The 13654-nt window shown below is 45.3% G+C and overlaps 1 protein-coding gene across 6 annotated transcripts in view; it reads right to left on the reverse strand.

Annotated features, from left to right (window-relative positions):
• PIP5K1B (phosphatidylinositol-4-phosphate 5-kinase type 1 beta) overlaps window positions 1-13654 on the reverse strand; it is a 324599-nt gene that overhangs the window by 49234 nt on the left and 261711 nt on the right. For all 6 annotated transcript variants that reach the window (XM_089336987.1, XM_008256190.5, XM_017341676.4 and 3 more), the window contains exon 13: window positions 13239-13383. In XM_089336987.1, the coding sequence (XP_089193113.1) occupies window positions 13239-13383 (145 nt within the window). The remainder of the gene's footprint in view (window positions 1-13238; window positions 13384-13654) is intronic.

Consider the following 13654-nt stretch of genomic DNA (forward strand, 5'->3'; position numbering starts at 1 on the left):
GGTCTACACTGGTGGGAAGCTAGAATTCGAAACATAAGCCAGGTTCTAAGTGGCATTTTAGCTGCTAGGCCTAACGGTCTAATACTCTCCCCAAAAACCTGATGTTGTAAACCCAGCATCAGTTTATACTAACAAAAGCCCACCACTTTGCCTACAGAAAATTCTTTAGTTATTAACCAGCCTCCCACCCCCCACCCCCCTAAAAAAAAAAAAAAAAAAAAAAAAAGCTGTAGCACATCCTTGTGTTTGATTTTAGACCTGTCTGGGAGGTTTCTCAGCCAAAGCACCCTTGCCTTAGAGGTATTTTGGGTAGCAGTACCTCTGGGAAGCGATCCAGCCTGCCCCAAACCTGCTTCCCAGCCCGGCCCCTCTGACATGTGGCCAAACAAGGCTCCGCTCAGCAGCTCTCCCTGACCTCGAGTCCACTTGCAGCCCGGCCTCAGCTTCACCTGCTCTCCCCTTCCCACTTCGAGGTCAGTTTGGTCCTTCTCAGCCCTGAGGAGCCCCCTCTCAATCCTCGCCATTTTGCCCTGTGGGGTTTGTCCACATAATAGCTACCGGTAGTTACACTCTCCAGTTAGGCTGGGCTTATGCAAGTTAGCTCCCACCTTAGCTCCTGGCCGACTGGTCCCCTGCAGGGCAGCAGCCTTCCCCGGGCTTGTCCACATCAGAGGCCTCAGTGCCCTGGCTCTCCCGAGCCCTGCATTCCCTTCTGGTCCACTCACTGCACGCCCAGCTGCCAGGGAGCCCTTGCCTCTCGTCTCCCTCCTGTGCACACACAAAGTAGGGGTCACTGCCAGGGCCTGGGGCGTGAACCTCCTCCAGGCTCATGTCACAGCTCCAGCCACTTCCCCTCCAGCCAGGGGCCCTCCAGTGCAGGGCTCTGAGTTTCTCTAATACACCCCTAATACACAGGAAGATGGACAAATGTAATTTCTCAAAAGGCAAAAGGAAGTTGGTCTCTGACATCCTCTGCTTCATCCTCTCTTGTCTGAGGAATTCTCTCCACGGTAGCCAGCTTCATCTCCTGTAATTTCAGTGACTTTGGGGAGTGGGGAAGAACTTCTCCATGACTGTCCACTGCTGCTGGGGAGTCAAGAACTGAACCCGCTCAGTCTCCCCACAGGCAGACCACATGCATCTACTACAAACCTGACCATGCTTTTCCTACATCATCGGTATGGGTGTCAGGAGAATTAGGTATAAGTTTGATGAATAGGAGGATCACAAATCAAAATACTACTCATCCAAAATGTATTTCTCTAGCAGTCTTTTTTCCAAGATAAGGTAGTAAAGATGGAATTCATGATGATGTAAAGCAGCTCGTGACGTTTTCTGGCCATGTTATAAGTTAGCATTTGGAAGGTCACAAAAGAACTAAAAAATGAGCAGAAAAAGTCAAGTGTCACCCTCACGGCTACTTGGGAAAACCACAGTGCTAGTGTCTCTTTCTTTCATTGTTTCTCCTTGTCCCGGAAGAGTGTTTCTGAGTCATGAAGCACTTAGCTTGGGAACAGGTGTTCCTTCTTTTATTTATGGGATGATGCCATAGTAATTCCCACTGCCATTCCTGGCTGTGTTCTTTGTTGTCACTGAGTTGTGACACCAGACATGGCAGTGTGTCAAAGACAGAGATCTTCCATCCACTGGTTCACTCCCCAAATGGCCACAAACGCCAAGGTAGGGCAGGACAAATTCAGGAGCCTAGAACTCCATCTGGGTCTCCCACGCAGGTGGCAGGGTCCCAAGCACTTGGGCCATTGTCTGTTGCAGGCGGCTGGCTAGCTGGTACTCAAACTGCACTCCGATATGGGATGTGGGTGTCCCAAGTATCAGCTTAACCCACTGTACCACAATTCTGACTCCTGGTTCTTTTACTTTAACAACTGCGTTGATGGGGCTTACTTTGTGCCAGCGAGATTCTAAGTATTTTCATTACTTTAATTCATTTAATATTTACAACAACTCTTTCGGGGCATGAAGATAATAATGCACATTTTACAAATCAGGAAAGTGAGACATATCAAGGTAAAATAACTTGCCCAATGTTAGATGGCCAGCAGGGGGCAGTCTGAGGGCTAACGTCCTTCAGGATGACGTACAAGGATGAGGAGCAAGAGAAATGTCTGAGGCAGTGGTAGGAAGGTCTGTTTGTCTGTCTGTAAGGAAGACCCAGTTAAGAAACACAAATGCAGAAAGAGGCAGGCTCTGATTCCTGGCTTTGGCTCCTGACTCCAGCCAATGGAGACCTGAGAGGCAGCAGTGATGGCTCAAGTACTGGGTTCCCACCACCCACATGGAACACCCGGATTGGATTCCCAGCAGGCAGCTTTGGTCTCAGCCCAGCCCCAGCCGTTGTGGGCATTTGGGGAGTGAAGCGCTGGATGGGAGCCCTCTCTTGCTCTTCCTGTGTATGCATTTCCATCTTTCTTTCTTTTCTTCTTTATTTAAGATTTATTATTTATTTCAAAGGCACAGTAACAGAGAGAGAGGAAGGGAGAGAGGGAAGGAGGGAGGGAGCGAGGGACAGAGAGAGAGAGATATCTCCACTTGCTAGTGAACTCCCCAAATGGCTACAATGACAGGGACCAGGCCAGGCTGAAGCCAGGAGTCTGGAACACCTTCTGGGTCTCCCACAGGGGTGGCAGGGGCCTAAGTCCTTGGGCCATCTTCTGCTGCTTTCCCAGGCGCGGTAGCAGGGAGCTGGATTGAAAGTGGAGCAGCTGGGACTTGAACTGGCACTCATATGGGAATCAAGGATGGCATCGCAAGGCAGCAACTTAACTCTCTGTACCACAATATCAGCCCCTCTTTGCCTTTCAAATAAATAAGTAAATACAGAAAAGATTTTCAAAAATCACAATCTGGACAGGTCACAGTCCATTTTCAGCATCAATAAGGGCGTGTGTATGTGGGAACTGCAAAGCCACAGCTTGGTATTTCGGCACAGCAGACAGCTGCAATATTAACTGCAGATACTAAAATGTTCTTGGGCCCTCTCCTGAGGTTAGCATTAGAGAACTGGGATCACTAGAAAGTTCTAGAAACCAATTTTCTTCTTTTGTTTTCTAAGGGAGGTTCCTGCTAACCCTGTTACACAGCAACACAAGACAGAGGTTTCTCTAAACCAAGTAGAAATATATCTAACCATAGTCTCTTCTCAATAATTATGTAGTGATTCGGAGTCCAGTTGGAAAGTTGGAAATAAATAGCTATTTTAGGTTTCTTGTGAATTTTAATTAATTTGTTTAAGTGTCTGAACATTCTGTCTCAAAAATCCTGGAAAGTGAAAATCCTCACTCAAAATTATATGGAGAAAGGAAAAGAGAAACAGATGAGAAAGAAGAGTGCTTGGCGGCTGCAGTGCGCCAGCCATGGCGGCCATTGGAGGGTGAACCAACGGCAAAGGAAGACCTTTCTCTCTGTCTCTCTCACTGTCCACTCTGCCTGTCAAAAAAAAAAAAAAAAAAAAAAAAAAAGAGTGCTTGGGCAGCTTTCACTGACTTCCAATGAAAAGCATCAGCTAAAAGCCATGTTGTCTGCAACGCGAGCACAGGATGAGGTGGCTGCTGATTCGCAGGCTCGGGCCTCATGCTCGCTGCCAGGACTGAGTGGACACTTGGCTCCTTCGGCGTGGCCTCTAACGTGACCTGCAGCTGCCGAGCCTCAGCTTCGTCCTCAGTGAACTGCAGGTGATAACCTTAAGTCACTGACAGACTGTCGGGTCGTGCCTGCAAAGGGATTAACACAGACCTTTCATAAGGCCCAATAACTAGTTACTATTTTGATTTTTCTTAACATAATTAGATTATTGGTGATCTGAGCTATGACCAGCACTATTAGAGTAAAGTTATGATAGTAGAGGCCGGTGCTGTGGCGCAGCGGGTTAAAGCCCTGGCCTGAAGTGCAGGCATCCTATATAGGTGCCAGCTCTAGTCCCGGCTGCTCCTATCTGATCCAGCTCTCTGCTATGGCCTGGGAAAGCAGTGGAGGATGGCCCAAGTTCTTGGGCCCCTGCACCCATGTGGGAGAACCGGAAAAAGCTCCTGGCTCCTGGCTTCGCATTGGCACAGCTCCGTCCCTTGCAGCCATCTGGGGAATGAACCAGCAGATGGAAGACCTCTCTTTCTGTGTCTCTACATCTCTTTGTAACTCTGTGTTTCAAATAAACTAAATAAATCTTTTAAATAGTAATATCTAAAAAATTTTATATTATATATGTAATACAATGTGATAATTTGATGCATGTATGCAATGTGTAATGATCAATTGGAATTTCCATCTGGCAATGACATCTTTAAAAGAAGGATACACACACACACACACACACACATATATACATATACTTATATCTGTGTCTATGAGGCTCAAAGTTTTTATTTATTTGATCTACTGGAAAGGCAGAGAGAAAAGAAAGAAAGAAAGAGAGAGAGAAAGAAAGAGAGAGAAAGAGAGAAAGAGAGAGAAAGAGAGAGAGAGAAAGAGAGAGAGAAAGAGAGAGAAAGAGAGAGAAAGAGAGAGAGAGAGAAAGAGAGAGAGAAAGAGAGAAAGAGAGAAAGAGAGAAAGAGAGAAAGAGAGAAAGAGAGAGAGAGAGAGAGAGAGAGATATTGGTTGATCTTCCATCCACTGCTTGATTCTCCAAATGCCAATAGCAGTCAGGGCTGGGACAGGCCAGAGCCAGGAGCTGGGAACTCAGCTCTCCTACATGAGTGGCAGTGCCTCACCCCGAGTGATCACTGGCTGCCTGCCAGGGTACACATCAGCAGGAAGCCGGAAATGGAGCAGAGCACAGACTAGAAACCAGGTAGGTTTCTCATGTGGTGTCTTAACCATTGCACCAAATACCCACCCCAGCAGTGTTTTTAATTATCCAATAAATTCTACAACAAATACCATTGGTAGACATTACAATATCTTACCACTCTGCCTACTAGAAATATTTTAGCTATTAAGCAGCCAAAAAGAAAAGACTCAAACACAGTGCCAGAATATTAGAGAGGGAACAATCAAACTTCTGCATAGCACACAAAAGGGTATGACTAGAAGCTGCTGAGGCCACGAAGCAACAGTGGAAACGGACCTTAGAGACCAGCATTCCAAATGAAGTCCTACTATTATGCTGTGTGTGCTTGGATATGTCACCCTGGGTCTCTGCATTTCTGTTTCCTAATCTTTAAGAGAAACCTAAGAAAAAGGTCTCTAATCTACTTAGGGCAATTTGAGGGGAGGGGCTTGGGGCTAGAGATAACTGGTCACCTTCCTCTTCCCCTCCTAGGTTTAGGATACTCTGCAGGCAGGAAGGAGTGGGGGGACTGTGCTGCTGTCAGCTCTCCTGGGTCAGCCTCTGAGATCTGTGTTGGACTCATGATTCAGCGAGCCTCCACCAGTTGTTTCTTTGTATGTGTTCACCGGTGATGACCAGGGTGGCTTGTCCTCTGACACAGTGGCCCCTGTCCTAATACTCCAGTGTCTCCAGGGAGAGCTAGCTGTCACAAACACCCGTTAGTATAACAGGAGAGTAGAGAGAGCTGTGATGCAGGTAAACACATTTTGATGGAGAAAGCACAGATGGACAGGAATAACATGAGGTTTTCTTTTTCTTTTCTTTTTTTAAAAAAGATTTATTTATTTATTTGAAAGTCAGAGCTAACACAGAGAAAAAAGGAGAGGCACAGACAGAGAAAGAGAGAGGTCTTCCATCTGCTGGTTCACTCTATGATTGGCCACAATGTCCGGAACCATGCTGATCTAGAGCCAGGAGCTTCTTCCAGGTCTCCCATGTGAGTGCAGGGACCTAAGGACTTGGGCCATCTTCTGCTTTCCCAGGCCATAGCAAAGAGCTGGATCAGAAGTGGAGCAGCTGGGACTCAAACCAGTGCCCATAAGGGATGCCGGCACTGCAGGCAGAGGCTTTACCTGTTACTCTACAGTGCTGGCCCCTGACACGAGGTTTTCTATCCTTATGTTTCATCATGGCTTCAGTTTTGTGACCAACTACAGAAGAAATCATCAAAAGAATGGATAATGACACTAGTAACCTAATTCTACAACATTCAACTGAATTGCTCCTGACCTTGGTCTTTGTATTTCTTGGAACCGAATTTATATCTCCTTTGAAAGCGCAGACTTGGGACTGGCACTGTGGCATAGTAGGTAGAGCCTCCACCTGCAGTGCTACCATTCCATATGGTCACTGGTTTGAGTCCCAGCTGGTCCACTTCCAATACAGCTCCCTCCTAATGTTCCTGGGAAAGCAGTGGAGGATGGCCCAAGTGCCTGGGCCCCTGTACCTATGCGGGAGACCTGGAGGAAGCTCCTGGTTTTGGCCTCGTCCAGCCCTGGCCATTGCAGCTGTTTGGGGAATAAATCAGTGGATGGAAGATCTTTCCCCCAGCACCCCTGTAACTCTACATTTCAAAATAAATAAAATGAATCTTTAAAAAAATTAAAAAAAAAATAAAAAGAACAGACTTTCCAGTGCTCATCAACATAGCAATGACTGTTTTAACTGATCTAGAAAAAACCATCCTCATATTCATATGAAAACACCAAATACTCTGAAAAACCAAAACAATAATGAATAAAAAGATCAAAACAGGAAGCATCACAATACTAAATTTCAAGACACATCACGTTACCAGCAAAAGATAAAACAGACACATAGATCACTAGAACAGAACAGAAACTCCAGAAATGAATCTGTACATATATTTTTGACAAAGAAGCTAAAACAGCTAAAACCATACCTCAGAGAAAAAACAGTCTCTTTCATAAATGGTGCTGAGAAAACTGAGTATCCGCATACATATGGTTAAATCAAGAAACCCTCCCCTACTGGCTCATCATATTAAAAAAAAAAAAAAACCTTAAAATGGATCAGAAACGTACATGTAACACCAGAAAATATGAAATCATTAGAATAAAATATAGACACTTCAAGACACATGACATTGGATAGGAGCCTCAAAAGCACAGGGAACAAAAACAAAAATAGACCAACAGGATTATATCAAAGTAAGAAGCTTCTGCACAGCAAAGGAAACAATCAATAGAGTGGAGAGACACCCTGATGAATGGGAGAAAACATCTGCCAGCTACTCATCTGACAGGGGCTTAGTATCCAGAATGTAAAGAGAACTAAAGCTCAACAACAAAACAATACTAATTCAGAGAAGTAAAGGGCAAAAAATCTGAATGAGACTTTTCTCAGGAAATACAAATGGACAGGAAAGACATGAACAAATGCTTAATATCTGGCAGTAGGAAAACGCAGATCAGAGCCACAGCAAGGTATCATCTCAGTCTAGTTAGAAAAGCTATTCTCAAAAACACAAAAAATAGCAAACACTGACAAGAATGTGGAGAGGGGAACCCTGGTACACTGAGGCTGAGAATGCAAGCTGGCACAGCCATTATGTAGAACAGCAGGGAGGGAGGGTCTATGAAAAACTAAAAATAGATCTACCATATGACCCAGCTGCACCACTCCTGAGAATACATCTAAAGGAAATGAAATCAGCATATGAGGGGAAGGTATTTTGCACAGAAGTTAAGATGTAGCTTGGGACATCTAGATACCGTAATGGAGTACCTGGGTTCTACTGTTGGCAGTGCTTCCAATTTTAGTTTTCTGCTAATGTGCACGCCATGGCTCATGTACATGGGTCCCTGCCACCATGTGGAAGATACAGATTGATTCTTGGCTCCAGCCTTTGCCTGGCCCAGACCTGTCTACTGTGCACATCTGGCGACTGAGTCAGTGGATAGAATCTCTCTTTCTCTCTGTCTCTGCATTTCAAATAAATAAAAAATAAAAAATCAGCCTAAGAAAGAGAAACCTGCACTCCCATGTTCATTGCAGCAAGAAGACTTACAATGTCAACAAGAGAGACAAAATATGGATCAATCTAGGAGAATATTGATGGAGGAACTGATCATAAACATGGAATAATATTCAGTCATAAAAAAGAGTGAAATCCTGATCTTTGCAGCAAAATGGATGCAAGTTGGAGAACATCATGTTAAGTGAAAAAAGCCCAGCAGAGCAAGACAAACACTGGAAGTTATTAAAAATTTACACAACACACACACACACACAAACACAAGCATCCACTTTTGATTTGGAAACAAAAAGAACAAATTTTTTACCAGGAAAGAAAAATTCAGGTATCAAAAATTCAAAACATAAATCCCACTGCCTAACTGGGAAACAAGTACCCATGAAAGTTTTTTTAAAACCATATTTAATTTATTATTTCTGAGAAATGTTTTTAATTTACATGATAGCCAAATGCTTAATTAAATAGAGCTAAACAAAAAAAAAGTAAAAAAATCCAAAGTTCAGCAGGAAAATAAGCAAGGGAATTCTTATGTGTTCTGCATGCTCTCAAGCAAGACTGTACAGCAGAACGTGACAGATGTATGTCCAGTCAGCTGTTTTGTTTTTTTGAAAGGTAGCGTGACAAAGGGACAGAGGGATGGCGGGAAAGGCAGAGAGAGAGAGAGAGGGAGAGAGAGAGAGAAAGAAAAAGATCTTCCATCTGCTGATTCACTCCCTAAATGGCCACAATGGTCAGGGCTAGGCCAGGCCAAAGCCAGGATCTTCATTTGGGTCTCCCATATGGGTGGCAGGGGCTGAAGAACTTGGCCATCTTCCACTGCTTTCCCAGGAACATCAGCAGGGAATTGCATTGGAAGTGGAGCGGCTGCGATTCAAACCAGCACTCAAATAGGATGCCAGTGTCGCATGTGGCATTTTAACCTGCTGTGCCACGATGCTGATCTCTCCAGATATAATTTTAAGACACTATTTTTTCTTCTTGTTTTCTAGACAATTTTCACATAAATATTTATTTTTTTTAAAGATTTATTTACTTATTTGAAAGGCAGAGTTAGAGAGAGAGAGAGAAGGAGAGACAGAAAGAAAGAGATCTTCCACTCACTAGTTCACTCCCCAAACGGCTGCAATGGACAGGGCTGGGCCAGGCAGAAGCCAGGAGCCAGGGGCCAGGAGCGTCTTCTGGGTCTCCCATGTGAGTGCAGGGGCCCAAGGACTTGGGCCATCCTCCACTGCTCTCCCAGGCACATTACTAGGGAGCTGGATCAGTAGTGGAACAGCTTGGACACAAACTGGTGCCCATATGGGATGCTGGCACTGCAGGTGGTGGTGGCTTACCCCACTGCACCACAGTACTGACCCCCAGAGTACATATTTTGAAAAATGAATAGCTATTGGATATTTTGAAGTTAGAAAAAAATAATCCTTAAGAGAGAGAAAGAGTAATTCTGAGACAGAGAGCAGATTCCTACTGTAGTATATAATTTAGGTGTGGAGATATCTGGTACTAACCAATACCTTGCCCAGATAAGGATTCTAAAAAGACCAACACAATAACAACTGCTAGTTGAAGTACTTATCGCTTATTTCAGCACAGACATGCATGGCATAAAGTCAAAATGAAAAAACAGACCACTGAACAACAAAAAATAATTCATAAAGAGAACACTCTCACATGTGAATTACAACGTCAGTATCCAATACATTTGTTTCTCTCCCCCACCCTGCTGTGTATTTTCCTTCTCGTGTATCTGGATGAGGTTTAGTGGTCAAGATGTGGAGTCCTGTCTACTTACTGCCTCAAGAACCACCACACAGGACGAGGAGGGCACTAAAGGAGAAGATGACAGAAACATAGCCAGGACAATTTTGTCATTGCTTGCTGGTGAGGTTTCCCTGCTGCATAATTAGAGTTGGACATAACGGGTCAGGGGAACAGGGTCTCCAGAGTCCTTGTGCCGTCAGTCTCCTCCACAGTCTCCTGGCCGCTGCTGCCTCTTGTACGTGTGTTAAGGCAGTAGTTAAGATCTCAGACACAGCTTCTGGCTTTGCATATGCACAGCAAGGCTAAAAGCGATTGGAGCAGGCGGATGACATTGCCATCAATGAGTGCAGCAGAGGTTGGTGGCCCCGGGGTTCCAGGGTTCTCCCCTCTGGCTGCAAAGCACCAAGGGGAAACGCAGCCGGGTAGAGTCAAGGCTACAGGTGTTTCAAAAGAATATCTGTACCTCAGTGAATCTGCTTGATTTTTCAATGTTGGCTCATTTTACCTGGACACACCAAATCCTTCGCCTGGGGAGCATCCCATTAGCAGGGCACCTGCTTGCCGGGGAATCAGGCTGCAGGCCTGCTGGTGGGTCAGCTCAGTGGCATGTTCCGGGACTGGTTTCCTGACGCCAGCCCGGAGTCCACTCCCCTGGCCTTCCTGGATTAAAACCCTTTCCACTTAAGAGTGTGGCTTCCTGTTCCTGCAAATGAACCTGGACTGCTAACTTGAATCAAACTGCAACTTGGAACTAAAATGTTAAAGTAGTAAAGGGATAGGTAACAGAGTTTTAATATTACCCACTGGAATCTATATGGTAGCCATGTTTGCATAAATAAAAGGAGCAAGAATGCCAGCACCGCTCTGGGACCATGGATAGGTAGGACATGCATGCAGAGGTTGCTTCTAAGACGGCCAGGAAGGGTTGGCAGGCAGTAGGAGGCTGAATCATGGGGGAACCTTATGAATATCTGAGAGTTTAAGGCCTTTGGCCAACAGACTGCACACTTAACCACAGCCACTGCTGCCACCGATATCCAAACAAAAATCACTTTTAATTCTGTGCTGACATACCATTAAATGATGCAAGAGCACACCCAGTTATACGCCCCTCATTATTACACCAGTTTCAAACTGAGAAAGCACCATGGCTTCACATGGGATCTGTTCTTGACCTTGCTAACAGCTTCCTGTGACTTTCCAGCTAGCTTTTGAACTGTTATTTGTTCTTTTTTTTTTTTTTTTATTTTTGACAGGCAGAGTGGACAGTGAGAGAGAGAGAGACAGAGAGAGAAAGGTCTTCCTTTGCCGTTGGTTCACCCTCCAATGGCCGCCGCTGCAGCATCCGATGGCAGGAGCCAGGATCCAGGTGCTTTTCCTGGTCTCCTATGGGGTGCAGGGCCCAAGCACCTGGGCCATCCTCCACTGCACTCCCTGGCCATAGCAGAGAGCTGGCCTGGAAGAGGGGCAACCGGGACAGAATCCGGCGCCCCAACCGGGTCTAGAACCCGGTGTGCCGGCGCCGCAAGGTGGAGGATTAGCTTATTGAGCCACGGCGCCGGCTCTGTTATTTGTTCTTGAGAGCAAAAGAGCTTTACACAGACCCACATGTTCAGCTGCTCCACACAGATACAAAAAACTGTTGCTTGACTGATGTATATTACAAATCTGAACATTGAAAGTGCATGATAGTATTAGGAATAAATGACTTAGAATTTCTCCAGTCCAAAGAAGCCAAACCAAACAAAGGAATTTCATATAGTTCCAATGAGTTAAATAACACGTAATGGAGCCTTATTGTTGGTCTTTAGCACAGCACAGTTGAAACTCAAGCTCAGCCAAGATCTGCGTCTCCCCTGCCAGCTGTTTCTTGTCCACACCTAACTTGGCTTACTGACCTGTTACCTACCCAATTTGGTAAATTTGGTAACTAGCAGAGATAGAAGGGCACAGCCAAGCCACAAAAGCAATTACTATAGCATGCCCAACTACCCAACTTTAACTTAGCAAAAGGTCAAGCTAGACCCTAAGGACACGTGCATAGTAGAAGTGACTCTACCAGACTGTTTGTCATTCTGGAAGCAAACTGAGCCGTTAGCCTAGAGGAGGACGATGACTAAGAGTATAAGAAATACTTCACCTGCATACATTTGATCTTGATTCTCGAGAGCTCCATTTCAACAAGAATTAGTTGCACATTCAACAGATAATGACTAAAGGCCTATATCTATTAGTCCCTCACCTGAAATTAAGTTTGTTATTTAACTGCATATATGAAAAACAGAGGCTACAAGAGGGAATTTCATAGACCATGTTGTGATCCTTGTAAAGATGTCATTTTCTGAGGCTGGCACTGTGGTGTAGCAGGAGAAGCTGCCACCTATAACACTAGCATCGCATATGGGAACTGGTTCAAGTCCTGACTGCTCCACTTCTGATTCAGCTCCCTGTTGATACGCTTGGGAAAGCTGTGGAAGATGGCCCAGGTCTTTGAGCCCCTGCACCCAGGTGGGAGACCAGGTGAAGCTCCTAGCTCCTGGCTTGGGCTTGGCTCATTCGGAGAGTGAACCAGTGGATGGAAGATCTCTCTATTTCCATACCGCCTCCCCCAGTAATTCTAACTTTCAGATAAATAAATCTTTAAAAAAATGTCATTTTCTATCACTAGAATCAACATTCCAGTATATTTTGTTTAAAAGGGTAAAATTCTAAACAAAAGTTACCTTTGTACCTAAAACATTTCCGGAACATGCGCTATCGCTGAAGCTCAAGTTGAATGTTTGAGAGTCAGAGTATGAATTTCCAGCTGTTGCTGTGATAAATCACAGGCTTAAAACAACATAAATGGATTCCCTTCCAGCACTGGGGGTGAGGCCCTAACATGCATGCTGTTGGCAGTGCTGGGTTCTTTGTGGAAGCTCAAGGGGAGAATTCGTTTTCTTACCCTTGGCAAGTTCTAGAGTTCACCTGCATTTGCTGGCCCATGGTCCCTTTCTCCATCTTCAAAGCCAGCAGAGCGGCATATTCATGTTCCCTCCTGCTTTGACCTTTGCCTCTGCAGTCACCTGGCTGTGCCCCTGCTACCTCCTTTTATAAAGACCTTGTGATTACTCTGGGCCTCTCCATGTAATTCACAGATCTCTTCCCATCTCAGAATCCTTAACTTAACCACCTCTGCAGAATCCCTCCCGCTGTCTAAGGTAACGTATTCTTGGGTTCCAGGAATCGGGAGGTGAACAACTTTGGGTGGGCAGGCAGCATTATTCTGTCTACCATAATTACTAAGCCCACACCTATAAAAAGAAGGACACTAAATTACCTTTGCAGCTAACTGTGTAATACTAACCAAGAGTACTTGCTTAAAAAAAAGCTATTCATAAGAAATTCCTAAATAAGAAGTATAGAGCCCAGTCTACAATTTCTATACAACACAATTAATTTAAAGGCGAACACAGGAAGTTTCTCCCTCGCAGGTACTTTTCCTGCAGTGACAACCACACACGCTTTGACTTTGTTCCGGTGAGTGAGTGGTGGGCACATCCTGGTCCTTAGAGAAACTGCATCCTTCATCAGGGACACGGGCCTGGGCCTGCTGCTGACGTGGGCACAGCGTGGCAGGGAGGCCTAAGTGTTACCTGTGTGAGTAAAGCGTAGTCCTGTCGTGGGGGTAATGCTCATTGACGTACAATGAAGAAGAAGAAATGGTGGTTGCCAGGGAGGCAGCTTCAAACAGCGACGGAGTGCTGGGCACCAGGTCTGGCCGGTGTCGGGAGCCCAGGGCTGGGGAAGGAGAGCAACACACGCTCATGACTCTCAAGAACAAAGGCGGCTTCAGCGTCTCTCTCACAATCTCAATGAGTCAAAAGCCTTCATTTCACTTACCAGGCTGCAAATTAAATTATGAGTTCACTGCACTCTCCCAAGTTTTCCCAAGCTGCTTGCAAACAGGTCAGACACAAAGTAAACCACACTGATCAACACTACGAATGTTCACTTAAAAACCAAATGAATGGGCTGGCACTGTAAAGCTGTAAAGCTGCCGCCTGGAGTG

The sequence above is a fragment of the Oryctolagus cuniculus genome, chromosome 1 (genome assembly GCF_051225735.1).
Source record: "Oryctolagus cuniculus isolate XC-2025 breed Fujian yellow rabbit chromosome 1, ASM5122573v1, whole genome shotgun sequence".
Taxonomy (NCBI): domain Eukaryota; kingdom Metazoa; phylum Chordata; class Mammalia; order Lagomorpha; family Leporidae; genus Oryctolagus; species Oryctolagus cuniculus.